Source organism: Panulirus ornatus, chromosome 13, assembly GCF_036320965.1.
Source record: "Panulirus ornatus isolate Po-2019 chromosome 13, ASM3632096v1, whole genome shotgun sequence".
Taxonomy (NCBI): domain Eukaryota; kingdom Metazoa; phylum Arthropoda; class Malacostraca; order Decapoda; family Palinuridae; genus Panulirus; species Panulirus ornatus.
In genome coordinates, this window is record NC_092236.1 from 11506487 (window position 1) to 11529187 (window position 22701).

The 22701-nt window shown below is 45.3% G+C and overlaps 2 protein-coding genes across 3 annotated transcripts in view; one reads left to right on the forward strand and one right to left on the reverse strand.

The window, feature by feature from the left end:
* Sym (symplekin scaffold protein) overlaps positions 1-22701 on the forward strand; it is a 175086-nt gene that overhangs the window by 72989 nt on the left and 79396 nt on the right. The window lies entirely within an intron of this gene.
* On the reverse strand, positions 955-22200 carry LOC139752747 (uncharacterized). 2 transcript variants are annotated; one of them, XM_071668621.1, is made up of 12 exons: positions 21316-22200; positions 11896-12082; positions 11242-11353; positions 10717-10870; positions 10250-10556; positions 9238-9401; positions 7806-7942; positions 6852-6995; positions 5479-5622; positions 4351-4474; positions 3511-3693; positions 955-2885 (listed from the first exon to the last, which is right to left on the reverse strand). In XM_071668621.1, the coding sequence occupies exons 2-12, from the start codon at positions 12048-12050 to the stop codon at positions 2308-2310; spliced, it is 2202 nt and encodes a 733-aa protein (XP_071524722.1). In that variant the 5' UTR covers positions 12051-12082; positions 21316-22200; the 3' UTR covers positions 955-2307. The 2 variants fall into 2 exon arrangements, with proteins under 2 accessions (XP_071524722.1, XP_071524723.1); XM_071668622.1 differs by lacking the exon at positions 21316-22200 and adding an exon at positions 17453-17581.

Here is a 22701-nt window from a genome sequence, read left to right on the forward strand (position 1 = left end):
TAACCTCGTGTGAAGGCTGTTGCCCGTCACTGCCCCTCGAATTAACCATAATTCTTAGTAACACTTCCAGATATCTCATCCCTGCTCGTCCCGGCTGTGCTGATGTTTATCTCAAGTTCGCACGTCGCTGTGGAGGTTAGGTTCTGCATGGGAGAGGTTGTCTGCAGGTATACATTCACTGGCTTGATGGACAGTTTTATTGCTTGTCATTATATGTATACAAGTGTGCGTGCGTGTGTGTGTGTGTGTGTGTGTGTGTGCGTGCGTGTGTGTGTGTGTGTGTGTCATAGGTATAGCAGCTGAACTCTGGGGGAGTGAGGCAGGACCCAGGCAGTACCCTCTGTGCGTGTGACCTTCCTGTGCAATGATGGCACCGTGCCAGAGGTCAGCAGGGTTACGACAGGCTTCCCTCACTCCTCCTGCCTTGGGGTGCCACGGGGTCAGCCGGCCGGCCGGCCTCCCTCACCCTCCCTGGCCTAAGGAACCACGGGGTTTGCAGACCAGCTTCCCTCACTTTCCTAGCCTAGGATGCCCCAGGATCAGGTGGCCAGCTTCCCTCGTAGCCTCGGGTGCCATGGGATCAGCCAGTGGTGGAGGCCACAAGGAACTAGGTAGCATCACAGTGTCGCTGTAAAATTGAGGTAGCATGTACGAAGATTTTTTAGTTTTTTTTTTCCTATGTCAAAGGTTCCCGTCACTGGCTGCATTCCTCAACGAGACCTTGAAGGAGAATATGGAAGAGAATTAAATAGAACAGAAGTCGTGTCGCGTGTTGGGTCTGTTCCTCCTTTTTTTTTTTGATATCTCACTTTTTATCCCTAATATTGTGTGACACTTGAGTTCCGGGCGTCCCACCTCGAGAAATGAACTTCACATCTTTCTCTAACTTCACTTTCACGTTATTCATATTCGTTGCACCTGTTAGGTCTGCATGGGTTAACTGAAAGTGCCAAGTTTATATTTTTCCTGTATTTGATAGTTCTAAAAGTATAACATGTTTATATTTACATATGTACAGCCCGACTTCACAACTTTTTATTCTATCCTCATAGTGACTCCGATCATTCATTTCACATGAAACACAATCTTCAGAACATCACAGCGACGCAAACAGTTTACACAAAATTTCAGACTCTTGACCAATCCATATTTGATCCAATAATTAATCTTCTCTTGTGCTGTTAAACATCGTAAACACTTCCCTACCAACAGAGACGCAGTACTGCTCTCAATAGAGACGCGTTACATGTTTACAAACTCACCGAAAAACTTCGTCACAAAACTATAGTCTTATTTCAGACTTTCGGTCCGAACCTAGTCATTATCCATAGTGTGATTGCACAATCTTTTCGCTTATTTTCTCGCCACAATCAGTATACATCTCTCCATTCCTTCCCACACACATTTATCCATTTTAACCAGTTTTGAATTCATTCTGCACACTTCTGGGCCAGTGTGTGTGTGTGTGTGTGTGTGTGTGTGTGTGTGTGTGTGTGTGTGTATTTGAGGTGCTTATAACAAAATACCAGTTTTCCCCTTGTTAGAAAAATACTTGACAAAATATGTGCGCCGAGATCTACCAGAAAAGTGGAGTGATAAGAATGTAAAGTTTCCCGTGTTGCAGATCTACATTATGTACACAGATGTCTTTATAAAGAAGACCACAGGTTATATTCCTGATTCCCCCTCCCAACACACACACATAATCAATTAACGAGGAGGCACTGTGAGTGGGTACGGCAGTAGGGTCCAGGAGCAGCCAGCAGCCGCCTCACATCGACAACAGCCGTCCACCCTAGTTGAAGATGGGAGGGAAAATATAATCATTATTATGAGGTTCTTCAAAATAAACAGATTTGTGCTGAGTCTGTCAGAATCTTCAGGGCCAGGTGTTAGTGGAGTTGATGTGGTTGTTTGACTGATGTGGGGCTAAGCATGGATGGGTTGGGAAGTGTACGTGATTTTGACGTTATAATAACCTATTTCCGTAGTTCAGGAAGGAGGTTGTACTCTTGGGGAGAGCCCCAGGTTAGGCGCGTGGACTTTGTGGGTGCCTGGACTCGTAGACGTGATTAATCGTATCGTGCTTGTCGTATAAAAAGGTGACTTTACTGTAAGTGGTTTAAATGGTGTGGGGATGGCCCATTGTGGTCTGTTGTGTGGTATCGTGGAGCGTGTGTAAGGGTGGGGACGCCACGGGCACACTCTGTGGTAGTTGGCTCAACTAGTCGTCCTTCTACAGAATCATCCAACTCTACCGTAGATGATGAACAGTTATTGTCATCGTGCTGACTGCTGGGATCAGGGTCATGACTGATAGGTGGGCTGGTGGCCGCAGGTAGGGTCGCTGAATGGACTCGTCGCCCTGGCGTGTCCTGGCGTACACTGCTCATGTATCGGACTGGTGGCCGTGCTGTGGTCGGTAAATGGACTTGCGGGCGTACTCGGGTCGGTGAATGAACTTGTAGCCGTACTGTATTCGGTGGATGGGCTTGTAGGTGTTGTCTGGGTGGCAGACAAGCTTGAAGCCGTGGTGTATGTGGCAGCTGGGGTTGTCGGTGAAGTGTACTTCATGTACTGGATCGTGGATGTGTTGAAATTGAAGACCTGGGTGGCTGGGGGAAGGTAGAGGGTTGGGTCATGACGATATTGTGCATGTTTAGGGTAAGGGAGACCCATTTGGTCTCTGGGTGTGGTTTCCGCTAAGGGTGGGGAATCTTGGTCGCTGACTACCCTGTGGTAGTCAGCATGGGCGGCCAGAGGATGGGTCCTGACCACCAAGTCCGGCGAGGCCCGGAGCATGTCGTGCCAGTGGAAGCGGCCCTCCTCCCCGACACACCCACCGCACCCCACCAGGCACGACCCCACCACGCGACGACCACACCCTGCCCGAAGAGAGGTCGTACAATTGGTGACTATATCATAGGGATGTGCAGGATTCTGGACAGTGATAAGACAGGGGGGAAAAATGCATGTAAAAATTACTGCCTCCCTAACCATCTTGTGGTTGTTATTTGAGAACTTATAGGATGAACAACAGTTTGAAAAACCTGCCTAATCCCTTTAACAGTATATAGTCAAACGAAGAGATATTATGATGACACAGTTAGGAGGGTAACGCTGTATTAACGGGGGATCTTGAATACAGGAAGGATCCACCTCGTGAGGAAGTGAGACATGGAGGTCAAAGTTCTTATAATGTGTTTAGAGAACGTATAACAAGGTTATGTTCCCAAGCATCTTCTCCGTAACATGTAAATGGAGTTTACAAGTATATACATCAATGTCCTTGTATAGTCACCGTGATCTCTGTCAACCTGTGGTATTTAGCCTCTACTTTTTAAGTTCATTACAAAGTAAACTTCACAAAATGGTACGTTTAACTAACCCCCTGAACATGAAGGGACGACCCTTTGGGTAAGATGGCCTGACCTTTGACCTGACTCTTAAGTCTCAGGTGGTAAGGTCTCACTCAAAGAGCTTAATGGGTATGATCACTGGATGACAGACCTGGCCTTAAGCGGAGCCTAGCACTAAGGACGAGGTGCGTGGCGTCCAAGTCGAGCTCGGGCATATGGAGAACCAGGTCCTCCTCGAACACAGTCACGTCACCCTTGAGGGCTCGTGGGCTCGTCCTCCGCCAGCATAGGATGGTATTGTTGATGTAGACCGTCACCTTCACATACACCTGTGCTGTGGGCAGAGATCACAACATGTCATCATCACATACACCTGTGCCGCGGGTATAGAACACGTAGCAAGTTGCAGTACTTTCTCCTGAATTGTGTCCCATCGTAGTCCCTGACCTGCCAATGACAGCTGTAGTAATCCTTGACCTACCAGTGACAGCTGTAGTAGCCCCTGATCTACTAGTGACAGCTGTAGTAGCCCCTGACCTACCAGTGACAGCTGTAGTAGCCCCTGACCTACCAGTGACAGCTGTAGTAGCCCCTGACCTACCAGTGACAGCTGTAGTAGCCCCTGACCTACCAGTGACAGCTGTAGTAGCCCCTGACCTACCAGTGACAGCTGTAGTAGCCCCTGACCTACTAGTGACAGCTGTAGTAATCCCTGACCTACCAGTAACAGCTGTAGTAGCCCATAACCTACCAGTGACAGCTGTAGTAGCCCATGACCTACCAGTGACAGCTGTAGTAGCCCCTGACCTACCAGTGACAGCTGTAGTAGCCCCTGACCCACTAGTGACAGCTGTAGTAGCCCCTGACCTACTAGTGACAGCTGTAGTAGCCCCTGACCTACCAGTGACAGCTGTAGTAGCCCCTGACCTACCAGTGACAGCTGTAGTAGCCCCTGACCTACCAGTGACAGCTGTAGTAGCCCCTGACCTACCAGTGTCCTGTAGGGGTGTCTGGGGCAGGAGCTGGAGGCCGGTGAGGCTGCAGATCCTGATGGTGAGGTCGCTGGCGTCACTGTCACGCCTGAGACCCACTTGCAACTGGCCGCCCATACCCACCTGGCAGGAAGACCATACACGAGTGGTTTAAGGTTTTCATTATTACTGAGACCGGTTGATTGGGATCTTATAACGAAACCGAGAGAGAAAACTTGTACATTTACATCGTTGCGGCACAAGATCACAGTAGCAGTTCCCGGGGAGTTTAATACAGACACTGTGATAGGAGGGTTTGTGAAACGTACTTATGACAGTACGTGATTCCCTTGTGTCCTGAAACCAGCGTCAGCCGCCTCGATAGCTATAACGAGAGGAGTTGTAGGTATCTATCCTCGGGTATGTTCCTCCCCTCCTATGAACCAGGGTAAAGGAAACTGGATTTGATGTTTAGTTTGTTAACGAGTTTTTGTGTGTGTGTGTGTTAGGGGGAGGTATTCCCTGACTGTGGCAGGGTTCCCACAGGCATCCACCCACCCACCCACCCACTCACTCGACTGACACCTAAGCACTGGGTCAATATGGCTGTTACCACTCACGGCTGCTGTTACTGCGGCCCACTCAGCGTCTGATCCTTACGTGGCCGCGCGTCTTCTCCGATAGCATGTCTTGGTCAGCATGAACTCTGCTTCTGTATCCTCTCAGTTTACTCACACATATTCACAGCTCATGCCAAGTGTATCAAACATGAGCATATACGCTGACTATAAGCGCACTGCAAGTCTTCACTTTGTACACTATAAACTGACGCGTCAAGCGAGGCGTCACCTACGTAAACAAAAGCCTCCAGTTGCATCGATCCCTAATGATCCCTCAAACATATTCGTCTGAAATAATCCAACCCCTTACGATTCTGTCATTGCATTTGCCCGTGTCTGCGGGCTGCCTTTCCTCCTTCTACCTTCTGCTGCACTACCATACCCCTTTTTTCTCTAGGTGACTATTTTCTGATCATTAGCTTTCCCATAAGCATTTATTTCATGGTGATTTTATTTCTAACATGAGTATTTTAAAGGAGTAATTCTTAGAGTAATTGTGAGTAATGAGGGTTGGTTGAGGAGACTCACCTGCTGGTCTGGAGCTGTCTCCTGAAGGTGGAGTGATAGAGGTCCGGTGTCGAGATCGTGTGCGAGGCCCAGTCTGAGCCCCATGGAGGCAGCCAGACCCACGGCTGCGTAACCTACCACCACCCTCCGCCCACACTCCGTCACCTGCAGCAAGTCACCACCAGCGTCATGGACCAGCCTGCTACACAAGGGTGTCGATGCCATAGGTGATGTCTAGCACTTGGCTGGTGTTAGAGGCAGGTTTGCCATGGGTGCATGATAGCATAAGGTCGATGTAAGGAAGGGAGTTGCCACGGCATCAGCATGTGTTTTAAGGAGAAAATTGCCATAGATGGGAGAGGTCATATGGGGTTGCCATGGAGTGCAGTATTAAATGGGGTGATGATAACAAGATGCTTGCTGTGTGTAGAAAGGGTTCTCTGTACTGGGGGAAGTGGGATGGTCACCATGATGTTGTAGGCCACACAGGCACTACATACAGTGCAGTGGTAGTGGACGGTCATCATGGTGTTATGGTGGCATAGAGATGAGTTCAAGGGAGAAATGCCATATACCGTAATGTGTAGTGTGAGCACTATTGTGTAGTATTGGAAGTCATGTTGCCATGGAGGTGTGGGGTTGGATGGTACCTCTACTATGTCATATAGAAGGATGGGTAATATTGAGGATATGACCTGACACCACTTGTCGTAAGAGAGATGAATATGAGACACAACTCTTATGCTTCATCTCTTCCACTGAATACGATCATGGGAAATATTGTCATGACTGTAAAACTCAGGTGGAATAAGAAAGAATGTTAACTTCGTACGTTTTCATTGTGTATGATGAAATGGTGTCGGGGTTGTGTATGTAGCTAGATGGGAACAAAGGGAAATATTTCATTTTAAAAATGACATAAGAATGAACAGAAAAAAAAAAAGAATCCCGTGAGGAAATGTTTCATTATCCAGAAATATGAAGATTTTTACTGAATTCTGACAGTACTCCTTCTAATGACGTAAGGAAAGGTCAGAGTTCATCTTGTGGGCGAGAGCTGACAGTGACAGAATATATATATAATGCTTTAGATCGTATCACGGAGGCGACCATGTGGGGGTCCAGTGCTTGGCCAGGGTACCAGGCAAGCGGTCCCTCACGCCAGCAGTAAGGATGGAGGGTTGGGGGTCGGTTGTGATGACGTCCGCGCTGCTCCTGCTGCTGCTGCACACTAACACGTGTGATCTAGCGTGGTCAAGCGGAGGGAGGCAGTCACCAGTCGGTCCATCAGAGCCACACGGTCACCAGTACGTCAGTCACAGTCACCAGTAAGTCCCGGTCTGCCATGGGTGATGGATACTTACATTCTTCTTCGGTCTGTGCGCAAGACCCACCTGACATACAGAGATCCTGAGGGTGGTGTGGGCGAGGCGTGAGGGCCAGGCGTCGTAGGCGAAGGTAACGTTGAAGACAGCGTTGTCGGTGGCAGGAACGGTCCGGGAGGTGAATTTGATGCGCTTCTCCGGGAGTAGTACTGCCTGTGGGAGAGCGCAAGTCCTTAGGAAAGAATCCTAATAGCATGGCTTCTCAGATACTCTTGATACCCAGTCAGACGGAATGAATGAACAAAGGGTGCTAAGTCTCACAGACCATCACACGTGATCATGTGCACAGCAACACTCACTTGCATACAAAAACACACGCATGCGTACATATATGCACCCACGGACATACAGGCTTGCACGCCATTCAGAAATCCAACACACACACACACATACACACACACACACATGCTACCTCTATATACACACACACACACTCTTACATACACACCACACAAGCACTTCTACAAACATACCACCCCAGCTACACCACCTAACACCACAGGACTCGTTGCCAGGGAGGTGTCAGGAAGGAGGGCGCGAATATTTCGTCAGCAACACGAGAGCAAAGGACGTGTAGAGTGAACAGGAGGTATATCATGGTGATGCAAGTGGGAAGTTCAGCATTGATGAAGATGTGGAACCCCACGACTGTAAGACTCCCTCCTCATGTGCACAATCAGGCATGTAATACCCACATGAACCATACAGACATCAGTATACATGACATAGAGTGATACTACACACATACACACTACATAAACACGAGACACTAGTACACATCACACACCGGATACACTGCCAAAAATCCTTGCAGACGTCTACACCTACAAGTGAAGCGCAGACACCCAGCGCGCACACTTGCACACACCCATACAGTATACAGACACCCCCCACACACGACCTGCTTACCTCACACACCCACCTGCCTCCCCCTCCCTCCCTCCTCCCTCCCCAGGTACTTACTTTGGCGTAAGTATCCACGGGTTCAGGGCCGAGCCTGAGGGGCAGCTGGTCAGCAGAGATGATAGTGAGCCGCAGTTGGTGCGCCCTGAGGGAGTAGCTGAGCCTTAGCCTCACCTCTCCCAGCCCGCACCCGCCGCCTGCACCAAGAGAGAGTGACGCACCCTTAACGCCATGGTTAGACTATAGTGTGTGGAGTAGCTGAGACCAGCAAATATCAGGGAAGTTATCCCTATAGCAGTACTGACTGTTGCGCCAGTGTCCATGGTTGGCAGGAATCGTCTACTGTTGTCATAATATTAGATCATTGAGGTTTTACTTTGATTCTTTTTTTCCTAGGCCTAATTTGATATGTTAATTCCCTGTTCTGATATACGATGGTAATATACGTTGTGCGTGATGCGTTTTGTAGGAAAATGCTCAAAAGCTCCCCAAGAAGCTAGGTTGAGTAATCTTATGTCCTGGGAAATTAGAATAGTTTTCATGATGCTACGTATGCCTTGTTTTACTGGCAAAAAAAAAAAATCAGTCTTGCAAAACACATCCTTACATCATAAGTTAAAGAAATAAAATCAAGAAATCGAAGCACACGTCATGAAAAACTGGTGAAAAACCTCGAAATATGAGTTTTTGATGCGGCAGTGAATCCCCAGGTCAGCTGGCTGGTGTAGGGTGTTGCCAAGCATACTGTCACCGTCCACAAAGCAAGACTGAACTCATATAATGGTGTCAGTTGCTCTATTATCAGTGTAACGATACATGATGTGAACTCCTCTACTGAACCGATAGTCAGTGGAAAACTAGAACAGCGAGTCTTAACAATAATACGTCATTATAATAGAATTATCTTGCTTAATTCATATTCCTCTTCGTTTTAACTTCAAGATCTTGAATATCTGTTTTCATATGAATTAAGAATGCGAGTTAAGATGTACGTTAATAGATATAGAACAAGAGAAGGTAAGCGATACAAACGCTATGCCACATTTCATCTTACACTTACACTTCTCTACCTTGTTATAGGAAGTGATCACCACCACCCATAAGACTGGTAACACCATACAGGCCCTAACACTTGGGACCAGAATCCTTGAGTAGGGCATTAAAGGATTTACATAGTAAATCGGAGAATTCGCCTGTATGATGCTGCCTAGCCTTGGTGGAACCCTGAGATGTACAGAGCGGTCAATTTACTAAACCACCTGAGTCTCTACTGCTGAACTTTACCTCCCTCTCGTACTTGTACTTCTACGACTATCCTCTACACCCAGATTTTGGTACTCTCATTTGTAGAATATACTGAATGATAGTCTGCTACAGTCTGTTACGAAGGAATGCCCACTGAAAGAGTGCCTGTTAGAAGCCATACTGAGGAACTATTCTTTGCCCCCTTTACGGAGGATTTATTACAAATTGAAACGTGAGGACGACCCACCGGAACCAATGCTAGAAGCGGGAGTCCACACGGGACCCCAGCCGTCGACAGAGTCTGGGGTGGCGACGCCAGTAGAGTCCGGACTGTTGAGGGTACAAGTCAGGTCGGAGGTTGCGAAGGAGGTATGAAGTGCCGCTCTCAGCTCATCCAGAACCACGGCACCTCTGGCGGAATAAGAGACGGACTGTAATTGTGGAAGGTGACGAATGGTCTAGACTGCATGTATAGGGAGAAGGCGGGTCACCGCTGCATAAGAACGGATGGGGACAAGCAGGAAGAGGAGTAGGTCAGGGATACAGTGTGTGGAGCAGGTCAGGGCTACAGCAGGTGGAGCAGGTCAGGGCTACAGCAGATGGAGTAGGTCAGGGCTACAGCAGGTGGAGCAGGTCAGGGCTACAGGAGATAAGGGTAGGTCAGGACTGTTCAAGTTAGGCCAAAGGCAGTATTATATAAAGTGATATTGGCAGGTCAGCATTACAGGGATGTTTAGACAGATTAAGTGCTCTTATAAAGGACCCAGTACAATGTAAGGTGCAAGGCCCTAAGGGTATATATTCCCGTGCATACTATGGGTGTACAAAAACATTTGACAGGGCACTTGAGTTGCTGGAAGAGGAGCTGGTAGAAATGGAGTGAAAGACGGCAAAGGTTGAGGTTATTTTCAAAGAAGATGACTAAGACGATGTGTTTGATTACCAGCTAGGATCAGCGATAGAGAAAATATGCTAAACTAAGAGCGGGTTAAGGGGAAATTAGATACTATGCCTGGATGATGAGGATACCTGGCCATGGCTCGAAAATTACTTGAACAAAAAGGAACTGATAATAGCAGTACTTTTCCAAACAGGATGAGAGTAATCAGCGGTGTTCCGCTGGGTTCATTCGTTGGTCCTCCGCTGTTTCTATATAGATCATTTTAAAGGATGACTCGAATTAAACCTAGATATACCTCCGCCGTTCTGGCATCACAGGAAGGAGTCCCAAATTCAGATGCGGTGGCATCGTGACTTACTTCCTAGTGTAGATGGACCTGGGAAGCAGCAGCGGCGGCGTGCCCGGGGACTGCAGCTGATTCTTAGGAGAGGCGGAGTGGTGCTGTGAGGCCGCTTGCGGCCACACCGACCACCTGCTAGTCCCCAGGGGCAGCGAGAGCGGTAGCTTGCGGGAAGAGGACCGTAGGAGTCCGCGGGGCGAGGCTGAGCGAGGTCGCTGAGTGGAGGTAGTTCCCTGTGGCGTGTATGTGGTGGCGGAGCAGCTCAGCCCGGCGGACCCATTCGAGGGCGATATTGTGGTGTCCACTGCTGGCAATCCATCCCGGTCTGTGGACCAGAGGCTACTTTATTCGTGTGTAAGGAGTCAGTTGTATCTCAGACGTACTCCTCCAGTTACCTCAAGGGAGGTCATCCTTAATTAAATAACCTCTTGGGAGGTCACCATTAGTGTAGTAACCTCTAGGGGGGGTCACCAAGACGTACTTACTGGGCAAGTGGCTGAAAGAGTCTTGGCTGGGGGTTCTGGTGGTGGGGGTGGGCGCCGCGGTAGACCGCCACAAGTTCTTGCTGCGCTCCGTGGGCGTCAGGGTCAAGGTGGGCGTGGGTGTTCGGGGTTCACTGCCAGCTTCACTGTGCGTGATCTGCGGAGGACGGACGCATGTCACCAAGATCTCAAGTTTACCTCGTTGGGTGTAAGACTAAGACAGCTCATTCGTGTTCATGTCTATAGAGACCATCTGGAACCAAAGGCGTTAGCATTACCTTAGTATGATGTAAGTCTTGGTGCCGGACATCAAGATTAAGGTTTTACTTGATGTTACGTCTGGCTGCTGATGGTGAGGGGTTGGAGGTGAACAAAGTAAGGACCGTAACGGTAGCCAAGTATTCTATCCTAGGCTATTACCATCGTGATTCCCAAGGACACCGCTGTGGCTAAGATAGTTAAGGGTAGGGGCAGAGACAGGTGTGTGGCCAGGGGGCACAGAGAGGGGAATAGTCGGGCAGTACTCACCGTGGGCATGACGAAGGCCATTGGGTGGTCGGGGGCGGCGTAAGGATCAGGTTTCCGCTTGGACACGAGGAAGGTGGCAGGACTGGGGTCGCCCGCGTGACCTCGCAGGCGCCTGCAACATAGTTAACTGGATGAGTGAATGATGGCTTTGATCCCTGTTTAATAGTGCTCCCACTTACTGTTACCTATTCATCGCATTTGTACCAAATCTACGAGTACTTCCAGGTTTCATTATGGAGTCACTTTACATTACGAAGAATGAAAAAGATTTCCAACTTCCCCATCCACTACGACTGCTACGTTATGGGGGTTAAAGCAACATCCCTGGCCTAGCATAGGTTCACGTGTTTTAGAGTGTTATTGCTCAGGTGTTCCCCATTTGCTGAACGTTGAACCTGTCTCCTTCCTTGTCACAAAGCAGAATCCTGGGTTCCAAGGATGGTGTAATCACTTGGTTGCCTGCAACACATGAGACGGTGTTGCCCACGCCGACCACTCATTCTCCCCTGCTAGTAATCTTCACCTAATACTCCTACCATTGCAGCCCCCACTTGGTGATTATCCACGTATACTAGTGCAACACCCACCTGTTTAATCCACGTATACCATTGCAGCGCCCACCTGGTAATCCACGTATATTAGTGCGACACCCACCTGCACCAGAGGGCGAGACAGAGGGCGGTACAGAAGAGAGTAGCCGTAGCCAGAGACACGCCCACCACCAGGATGCCTACCATGGCCGCGCTCATAGTTCCCCGTCCGTCGTCCGTGGCCACCAGCGGCTCCGTCTCGGGGATCTGAAGGTTCATGCGCCTATGCTGACCGGCGGCGGCCGACCGTCCTGCGGGCAGAGCAAGAGAAGTCCATCTGTACTCAACCTGTGAGTTACCTGCAACCGGCTGGTTGGCCGCTGTGTCGGGTCTGTTGGACACCCAACTTCAGGAGGTGTGAAGGACACTTGATATTTGTGCGTCAGTCAGCGAAGCTAAACGTCATACTGGTTACAAGGAATGATAAGAGGATGAAGAATTTATCAGTGACTGATGTATCATGAACTGGAAGCCTAAAGATGGCGGAAGGAGTACATATTTACTGTTGGAAGTGGGTTTTGTGTGGGATGTATTTGTTGTGGATAGACATTTATCATTTGTCAGGCAAGTAAAGTACAGTTGATAAATTGGAAACATGCGCAAGTGAACTTACATGTAGCTGTTGCTGAAGTATCATATTCATTGATGTGGGAGTCTGAGAGGGACTACATCTGGTCTTAGATTTGTTACACACATCCACATGGGCCGTCTGAGTTTGCCATAGAAAAGCAAGAATACAGATTTGATCGCCAAATACATTCAGGGATGCCAGGTCTCGAGGTGTCTGAATGGTCCTGCTAAATGATTAGGTTTGTCTGATGTTTACATGCGGAATGTATCATCATGTACAAGCACGGTGGCGATGGTGATACTTCTGATGCCTCTCCACAATTTAGTTACTCAAGTGGTGACATTTTAATGTGTGGAGTCTAACTCTTCCCTCAGCCCACGGAGAGACATACAGACAGACACCTTAGAGTGATGGCGCCATACCCGCCACTCCTTCCCGTCGTTCCTCTACCCCTGTGTCCACTCTTGCGATTCTGAGTTTGGTGATGATCTCTCGTATATCCTAATAAATATTGCTTGATCTGCCCAGCATTATTCTTTCTCTGGTCTACACTGAGTCATTTTCAGACAGTGTCTCGTCAACATCTGTTCTTTCCCCATGCTCCACGTCACTAAGTTTTGCCAATTTTTTTCTCTTTCCCTCTCTTTAAGCAAGTGGTATCGTGTTCATTTCTGACCTCGTTGTACCATTTCGCAATGTATATTTCCGTCGCTCATCCGTTATTGATCGGATGGTCTTCATCTCCACAGCAACCAGGCTGTTCTTATCTGTAGTTACCATACGCACGTAGATCAAACTAGAGACGAGAGACGTGTGAAAGGATCAACACTCGTGCTTCTACAGAAACATACATCGGGGCAGATGGGAGGATAGGCTACAACAGTCCTAGCCTTTGTTTAGACTATTCCTAGTAAGCTGTGCATCATCTCTGGGTTCCATCTTTGTAGTACGTGTCCTGACAGTTGCCATTGACATCTTAGCATACACTGTACTCTTAAACAAGGGTGATTTAGTTTACATATATACGTGTTTCCGAACTTCGTCAGTAAAGTCGTAAATCGTCGTGGTGCTATTACCCTCCTGTGTAGTTCCACTAACTATTTTTGTCTGTTGTCATTTTCGTTTGTTGTATTCACGTAGGCTTGGAATATTGGTGTTGAAAGTGACAGGTCTATTTTACGTGTTGAAGAGAAGAATCCTGATCTATCGACGTACTATCAACACTTGTGTCGTCTTCAAATTCTTTCATGGTTCTCCCTTGTTGTGGCAAATTGGATTGTTCTTCATTTTCCTGGCCACAGTGTAGTATTGTTCTCCTCACGACCAGACTACTGAGTTTAACATATGTGTATAGCAGTGTGTCCATACTTTATCCATCTATCTCTATTACTAGAATAGTTACTGTTAGTAATACTAACTTTTCGTTTCCTTGGACAGCTAAGGGACGTGGCTAATTTGTATAGTATTGTCTTGTTCTCCTTGTTGTAAAGGTCGACTTTTCTCCTCGTTCCATCCGTGATGTCTTAAGCAGGTCAACTCCTCACCGTTCACTAACACACTCCATAATCTGGTATCTGGAGTCTTGTATCTCTCAACCACCGCCTCAGTATCTGGGTGTGCGCATCTCTCTGTTCTTCGGTCCACCGTGGCTTTCCTTAACTTCCCCATTGTTGATTTTAAAAGTTTCTAAAGCTATTTTCCTCTGCATAATCTTTTATTTCTACGGTTCCGAAACTTTATTCGCCCATATTTTTGTTGTCTGTATTTTGTCGCTTCACAGCTCAGAATGCAAGTAGGTCTTTATGCAATGTTCTAGCTTTTTTTTTTTTTTTACCACATTAGCTGGTCGAAGACTTACATGAGTCGGAATATTACGTTTTACCCTTATAGGTCTGAGTTCCGAGTGCATGAATGCGCTTCTCTGTATGCCTGTGTGTTTCTGTGTGTGTGTGTGTGTGTGTGCCTTGTTAACCGGGCAGTGAGAGTGGGCAGCGCGAGGGGAGGCGGGCGGAAGCTTTGGGTGGCGTGACCCAGATGCTCCCGTGACAGACGGCTGTGTTGTGACAGGTCACTCACCTCTCCCGCTTACTGGCAACGCTGTGAGACTCTTGTTTCTTTCGCACGCTGGTACCACTGTCTCTTTCGTTGACTGGCAACACTGTCTCTCGCTGCTTTCAAACACCCTAGCAACACTATCGATTCTTTCACACCACATCACTCTGAAGTCAGTGTACTACATCTATCATTTATTGTGAGTGTTAGATAGCTTGTGTTGAATCTATCAGAGTGTATGTATGAGATATAGATCTCTTATCACTGGTGTGACACAGAGCGCCTGGCACATTCCCCCTGTGCCACGGCTGTTTATGTGTCTGTGTCTCATGTAAAGTCCTCTTTCAGAGTGACTCATAGGTCACGTGCCAATGTTTGTAGAGTGCCACAAGCCAGTGTTTGTAGTGTGTCTTATGCCAGTATTGTGGTGAGATACGAGCTAATATTTTTGATGCGACACAGAGCGATCTTTGTGATGTTCTGTTCGTTGATGTATGTAGCACATTATACGTCATTTGCGTACGTTACACATTGGCGTTTGTTGCATGTCACAAACCAACCTGTTGCACCATACAAAAAACTTGTATTTTGCATATCTCGAACATTTGTTTGTGGTATGCTACGCAACAGTGTTGGTAGTACGCCATGTACCAGTGTTTGTGGCACGGTGTATACAAGTGTTTGTGGTTTGCTGTGTAGCGGGAAATGCGGTACACTGCTAACAAGTGTTTGTGTTATACCATGTCCCTCTGTTTGTATATTGTGGTTTGCCACAAGCCATTATCTGCAGTGCACATCTCAATGTCGTTGGCGGCGTGGAACTCAGTCCCTATGACTCAGTGTGTGATAACGAGGACACAGGTGTGGCAGTGGTTAACAGGTGTGTCTAGGTTCAAAACACCATCCCGCGCTCTACACCTGTGTTGTTAGGATGCTCGCTTGATTCACCTGTAACCGGTTGTTCTGTACCGCCAATTACATTACCATAATCATGTCCTCTTGACCAACTTATCTACCATATCTTTATAATCCTATATATCTCCTACTCGCATCATTGCTCTTTACTCTGCCCTCTCTACCTGTTCCTAACTGTATCACGCAAGGTGTCCATCTCCACCGCTTTTATTCGTTTATTCTGTTTTACTCATCCCAGTCTGGAAGAATGGAAGTCCTTGTTGCTAAAGTATGTAGAAGTATCTTCCTCTTTCCTCCGCTCATTTTCGTATTCTTAAGCCTTTCCGAACCTTCCAGCGAGGAACATTGTTAGTCGAGGCGCCCCGCGGCCAATACTGATATTATTATCTAATTGGAATCAGAAGGGAGAGCCAGACCCCTCTCCTCTCACATACCCACTTCAACGTTTGTGTTATTTGTCAGTTTCTTTTATAAAAGGAAATACAGTTTCAATATAAAATCCATGGTTGATTTTAAACACTTGCTCGTTTTACCTGCCAACAGTGAACACAGCGACGCTTTGGTCTTAACATTTTACTCGTAGATATGAGGACTGAGAGAGGGAAACAGAAACACGGGTTACACAACAGTGCTGCATTGATATGCACAAGGATGTGCCAACAGTAGGCGAGCTTCTAGGACACATGCCACTCATAGTGCAGGTGCAGGAGGAGGAGAGGTTAGGCAGGTTTAACGTAGTGCTGATGCAAGAGAGAGGTGGCGTTGCTGAGGTCCCATGGCTGCTCCTCGGGAGGGAGGAAGCGTTGCCAAGGTCCCGTGTTTGTGTTGCAAGAGGAAGGAGGGATTTTCTGCTAAAGGGAAGCTCTGAGAGGTTTTAATTACGTTGTGCGTGTCACTGTGAGTGAAGGATGAGTGAGCGGTTGTTTCAAGGTGATTTTTATTTAGGATTTTAATATCTGTGTCCTGAGGCATGGTGGGTTTATTGCTGATTTTTTAGTAGTGTATAATAAGTATATTTAAGTTTCCTGTGGTAGAAGGGATGTTGCTAGTTTGGGTTAAGAAGCACTTCATGTGTCCTTCCGAGCCACAGTCTTTGACAGGGATATCCGCTTCCTCCACGCTAATTCCTTGTTATTATGAATGCCTTGATATCATTCTCGACCTTACAACCAAATTGGTGATAAGATTTTAGGTTCCTGAAGCTTCAAAATTGCACTGCAATCAGTTGAAGGGAAAGGATAGACCCTTATCGTGTAGGAGTTCTTTGACTTGATTGTGCGCAAATAAACTTTATCGAAGGTGACTTTTCACTCGCGGCGTAGCCACAACTGTGTGTATATATATATATATATATATATATATATATATATATATATATATATATATATATATATATATATATATGTGTGTGTGTGTGTGTGTGTGTGTAAGTATACATATATTGTCAACATATGTGCTATCTGTAGGGATCCGGGTACGTATCCTTTTGAATTATCATGACCTGATGCACATATTGTATCAACTTTTTTTTTACGGTTTGTATTCTTCCCATTAGACACCAGCATGATCTCAAGATTATCAGTATTGTGGCAGGTGCAATGTGATATGAAGACTGAGTACATGCTAGTTACAGTATCTGTTTGTGGACGCCCTGAAGAGAGAGATCGTCTGGTATGATGACGTAGACTTCAACCTGACGGAGTAGGTTAGGCTATCGTGCACGAGGATCGTAGTAGCATCGGTACTCGAGGTGTCATGCCGTCTTTGTCAAAGGTCGAATCGACATGCTCAGGAAGTCTTATGCTCGGTTTGACCTGTAACCGTATTACTGGCTAGTCTATTGTGCACCCCTAGCTCATCCTGTGAGGTGTAGCGCAAAAGGATAGCAGAATGTGTGGTTGGATCGAAGTATTAGTTTTATAGTGTATGTAGGATGGTGTGGTAGTGTGCAGGAGAGTAACTTATTATTTGCTTGGTGACACTAGTTACCTCAGATACTACCTTTGAATACGTATGGCTTAATCTCATGGAAAAGAAAAGTGGAAGCCTAAGCAACACATGTATTCGCCTGAACTGGGCTTACGGTTGAGCGAGCATTTGGTTCGCTGAAGAAGAGGTGTTCGCGCTGTCACAAGCGAACGTATTAGTGGCAGTATTGGTGGTTCTTTACAGTCATCGAGTCACACACGATTTACCGGAGCCACCTGAAGCTAAACGAGTGGAATAAATAACAGACAGATGCACCTGAACACAGACAGCTTAATGAAAATACACGGAAACATCAAAAGATAAGTAGCATTTTTTTTTGTATTTTTAAACACTTGTACAATAAAACATTAGAAAAGTAATACAAAAATGAAGATTCCTATGTATGCTTACAGTTTAGTGATGAATATGTATTACCTTCTTGTGTTCAGGGTAAGTATTGCTAGTTATACACTTCGTTGTTTTTCTTGGTGAATTTGAAAAACATGATTATAGATCGGGTGATAAGCCGGATTCCCTTTTCATTCATTATGCAGACACGCTTCAAGCACGTCAGAAATTTTGAGTTCCTAAAATCTCAGTTCATACGGTATTATATTTGGCAGATGAAGAGAGATGTGTTCCTTCTGCTGTGTTAATGTTAATAATGTCTGAACAAATCTTTCAGTCTTCAGCAATACCGCAAAAGACCTCCACAGAAGTGGTTGAAAACTTTTTTTGCGAAATTTGATGGAAAAACAAACTCTTATTGAGCATTACAGAAACTGTTACTGTGACTTGTGGATAACTCCTATCAGACTGACGTTAGTTGAGACAAATAACTAATGGTTAGGAAGTAAATACACTCAATGAAAACTTTTCTCCTTATATTCTGTAAAACAGAGGGGTGGATAGAAATATACAGCATAGGGAGTTCTGTCTGGTTGTCATTAGTAAATCTATTTACAGTTTTGTGGATTAGATCAAATACATATACAGCCTCTTACACTCGTCCTCTACCCAGAGTGTTAAAAGAGTTTCTTTCTCACTTCGCACACTTGATTTAGGGGTGACCAAGTGATACACTTTCATTACACCTGGTCCTAAATCATTCCTTTTGACACCTTCATATGTGACCTTTTTCGCTTCTCTCACTTCATCTGTCGATCTCTGTTGCTGTCTACCACTTCTTGTACCTTCAGTTATATTATTACATATCTTCCTGACTATATCATATGCTTTACATCCTACATAACCATATCATCCTAAATGACTGTTGTTCAGGCGCCTTTAAATTGATTTCTTTACCACATAATATTCATGTATATTCATTCTTTACTCTGATTCAGTCCATACTCCGTAAGTCATCTCTTTCTGCCCTTTTTTTTTTCCTTACAAATATAGACTTGGATTCATATCCATGCATCTAAGCTGGGACAATTTTTTTTTCCTGTATATCACTTGCACTTTCGTTATATATTTCTATTTACTAGAGTTTCCAGTACACCTCCGAATTTTTTTTCACTTGCAAAATTCTGCTGTCTTTCTCAACTTTCCAATTACAGTACCCATCCGCGCTGAACGTCACTTCCGAGTACCTAAATTCGTCCGCAAATGCCAGGTCTTTGCCATCCCGCTGTGACGTGCCACCTCTTCTATAAACTTTTAAATGTTAATTTTCCTTGCAATTTCTTTTACCTCCCCCCCCCCCCCCCCGTCTTGCCCCCTACACACACAGATGTGATCTATTGTTTTACCCTTATCTTCCTGTAATTCAAAAAACAAAAAAAAGCATCATATGCCAACAAGAACTGTGAATAATAATTCGTCTCTTCCACAATGGTTCAGTAGGACTGTGCAATTACCCCACCTTGTTTTCATCTTGCATAATGTCCCACCCATTAAGACATTAACCCATCATGGTGATGTCACTCAACCTTGACGCTCTCCCACATTTATTTCAACCTACTCATACCCCCATTTATTCTCTCATACAAACATTGTTTCCATAAGAAATCTTAACGTTAAGGTTAAGCATTTAAAAGTCTTCCATGCCCATCGTCGTCAGAACACCTCAGTGATTCCATAAATGCAGCTTTACCTTTCTTTTTCCTGTAGACATTCATTCTCCCACAACCAGCCTACATGCAAATAATGGCTTGCACACACCCTCAATCCTCTGCTAATTCCACCTCGTTCTTATCAAGTATTCTGGTTTGTTTACTTTTGGCTTTAACAGCGGCTGATTTATTTTGCATCCATTTCGTCATCGACCCACACTTAACAGGATTTTTTTTACCTCCTTTACTTTACATTCGACTGTATTATTTCACTTGCAGCTGCTCCTGTTTCCTTCTTTGTCATTCAGTCCCCCTTACCTCTACCAATGGGACAATGGGTCCCATGCTTCCTTTTACCTTCTAGCTCGCTATGGGCGTTCCTGATTTTGCTTTGGGATGCTTCTTTCCATTTTCTTTTTATTCAGGGACGTTATTGTTACTTTTCCTTCTTATTTTACTTCTGACTTTTCTTTCATTTATCTCGTATCGCCCTAGCTTTGCAATGCTAACACAACCAAACTGGTCTTTGCATTTTACCTTCGTGTAAATCTTTGGTCTCTCTCTCTCTCTCTCTCTCTCTCTCTCTCTCTCTCTCTCTCTCTCTCTCTCTCTCTCTCTATCTATCTATCTATCTATCTATCTATCTATATATATATATATATATATATATATATATATATATATATATATATATATATATATATTGGTGTGTGCGTGTGTGGATGTGCATGCATAGTATGTATGTATGCAAATGTTATTTTCATATCGAAACAAATCGTTGTATTTGAGTATTCAACCTTTGCTATCGCGCCAAGTGCGCGGTTCTTAATCTGATCATTTATTCACAGTATTAAGTCTCTCTCTCTCTCTCTCTCTCTCTCTCTCTCTCTCTCTCTCTCTCTCTCTCTCTCTCTCTCTCTCTCTCTTGCTGCATTTCTATATTTCATGTCTCATAGTCCCGACATCATCTCTTAAGAGCTCTGTTGTACTCCCTTGAACCCACTGATCTCGGGAGGTCACGCTCACATTTCTCTTTTGATCATTGCAGTACAGTCACATTCCCCACTACGTATTATAATTGTTGCCAAAAGAAAAGAAAAAATATTTGGTCCTTTTTTATTCCAGCTGTTATCCACAACACTGGTAAATGTTTCCTAAATATTCGATTTGCTGAGATTTGCTATCCACAAGTATAAAACTTCTATGTAGTTATTTCATCCTCAACAATCCAAATAATAATAATAATAATAATAATAATAATAATAATAATAATACTATTTTTTATACTTCATCGCCATTTCTCGCGTCAGCGAGGTAGCGCCATAAATCACGAAGAATGGCCCATCTCATACACACACACACACACACATATATATATATATATATATATATATATATATATATAAAGAATGTTAAAGTACCGAATTAATCAAGGACTGGTAACAAACAAATGCATAATTGGATCAAGCATCAAGTCCTAGTCAGCTTTTGTAGAGGTGAGGAAAAACATCATACTTAAATTCCAGAAGCTTTCCATTATTCAGTTATGATTGGATTCCCTTTTTTCAGGTAAGTGGCGAGAGGTATGCGCGGAGCGATGGCATATGACGCCGCGACCAAGCTGTACTCAACGGCATCAAGGTAAGTCAATATAACCCAAAAACTGCAGGTAATGAGACGGGCACGCCAGCACTAGGTGAGATTTCCGTATAATGTGGTGTTTGCTAATATTTTCATTTATAACCAGTCTTTTTCAGGATTTCTATGTTTCTCTTCCCATGATAGTACGCACTTTACTTTCAGCTCTTTCCCGTTAAAAGACACGTAAACATTTTCACTCTGAGCATGTTTCGAGACGTTTCTGAACCTAATACACAGTACATAGTAACACGTAAAGAAACGGCTGCACATTTACACTTACCTTGAAACCGATCAGCTTAAGTGTGCAGTATGATGAAATGCCTGTTGGATGGCTGACGTTACGATCATGTTGGTGTGATCGATCACCTTAGTCCTTACACCAGCTCCTTATGTTTGTCACATTGCATTTATCAGGTCAGCGTTTCACTGAATATTCACGACACCGCGGGAACTACTTGAAAGAATGACCGATGTTGAGCGGTACTGGGATGTTCACGTATGGGGTCCCGGCAGCTAACACCCATGTGGAGGATTGTGTCAGGGAGTGGGCGGGTGGCTGGCGGTGCAGGTGTTACCCGCACCTGTGTTGAACTCCCCTCCATGCCACATGTATCCGACAGAGTTCGATGTTATAATTGGTAACATTGAGGGAAGTGGTATCGTAAGGGAAGTGGTGGCTTCGATGAACGGAGTTGGGTAAATGATGGATAACAAGGAGAAGGAGGTAGTGCGTCACTCAGAACAAAATCCATAAACACACACTAGAATTCCACGGGCCTGGGTGTGTCCTGGACAGACCACCCGACTTGTAACCAATCCACCTGTTTACCCCTTTTTGGGTCGGGTCGACAATGGGTACCTGACATTAGCTGGGGTGAAGATTGTTTAAGCATAATGGTAAAACAAGGTTCATACTCGAGCTTGAGACATGTAAACACGCGTATGCAATCTTCTCCCAAAAATGCACCAACATTAGCCGCCCTTATTCATACAGCCTTTCTAGTGTGGTGTTTAGCCTTGCTGACTAGGATCCACGCATGGTCCCACCCAGGTTCAATTCGAGATCTGTGGTCTGCTCACAGCCAACTCGGCTTTTCATCCTTCTTCCACTGGGACTAGTCAATGAATGGATATTTGGTTCTAGTTGGTATTTGTATACATATAAGAATAAAGACATGGAATATATTCACGTTTAAGATGCGAAGCAGCATAAGTGTTAAACATTCTCCATGTAACAAAGAAATAGTATATCACACAAGAGTAATGAGGGGGCAAAGGTCTTGGGTACACCTAGGATTGAGTGGAAAGACAAGTCACTCATAAAGGGCAAAGTTGGATATGTTTGATGGTATAGTAGTCTTGTCAGTGCTGTATGGATATGCGACGCTGGTCTTAGAAATATAAAGAGGGTGGTTATGTTGGAAATGAAATTTTTGAGGAAAATGTGTAGTGTGAAGAAATTTGATTACATAAATGATAGGATAAGAGAAAGGTTTACTTGTATGAGGAGTATGTATGAGAACTATAGAGAGTGTGCTGAAATGGTATGAGCAGAGAGTATGAGTGAGGAAAAGGTGACTGAGAGGGTATACTTGTGAGAAATGAAGGAAATAAAGAAAAGGTGAAAGAATGAAAGATGCTTTGAAGGTTAGTGGTCTGAACACTC

Excerpts from the sequence above, each read along its gene's own strand:
- LOC139752747 (XM_071668621.1), bottom strand. The coding sequence starts at position 12,050 with ATGAACCTTCAGATCCCCGAGACGGAGCCGCTGGTGGCCACGGACGAC. Across the intron at positions 9,402-10,249 it reads AGGTCCATCTACACTAGGAA|AGGTGCCGTGGTTCTGGATG; the intron begins GTAAGTCACGAT and ends TTATTCCGCCAG. Across the intron at positions 4,475-5,478 it reads AGACAGCTCCAGACCAGCAG|GTGGGTATGGGCGGCCAGTT; the intron begins GTGAGTCTCCTC and ends TCTTCCTGCCAG.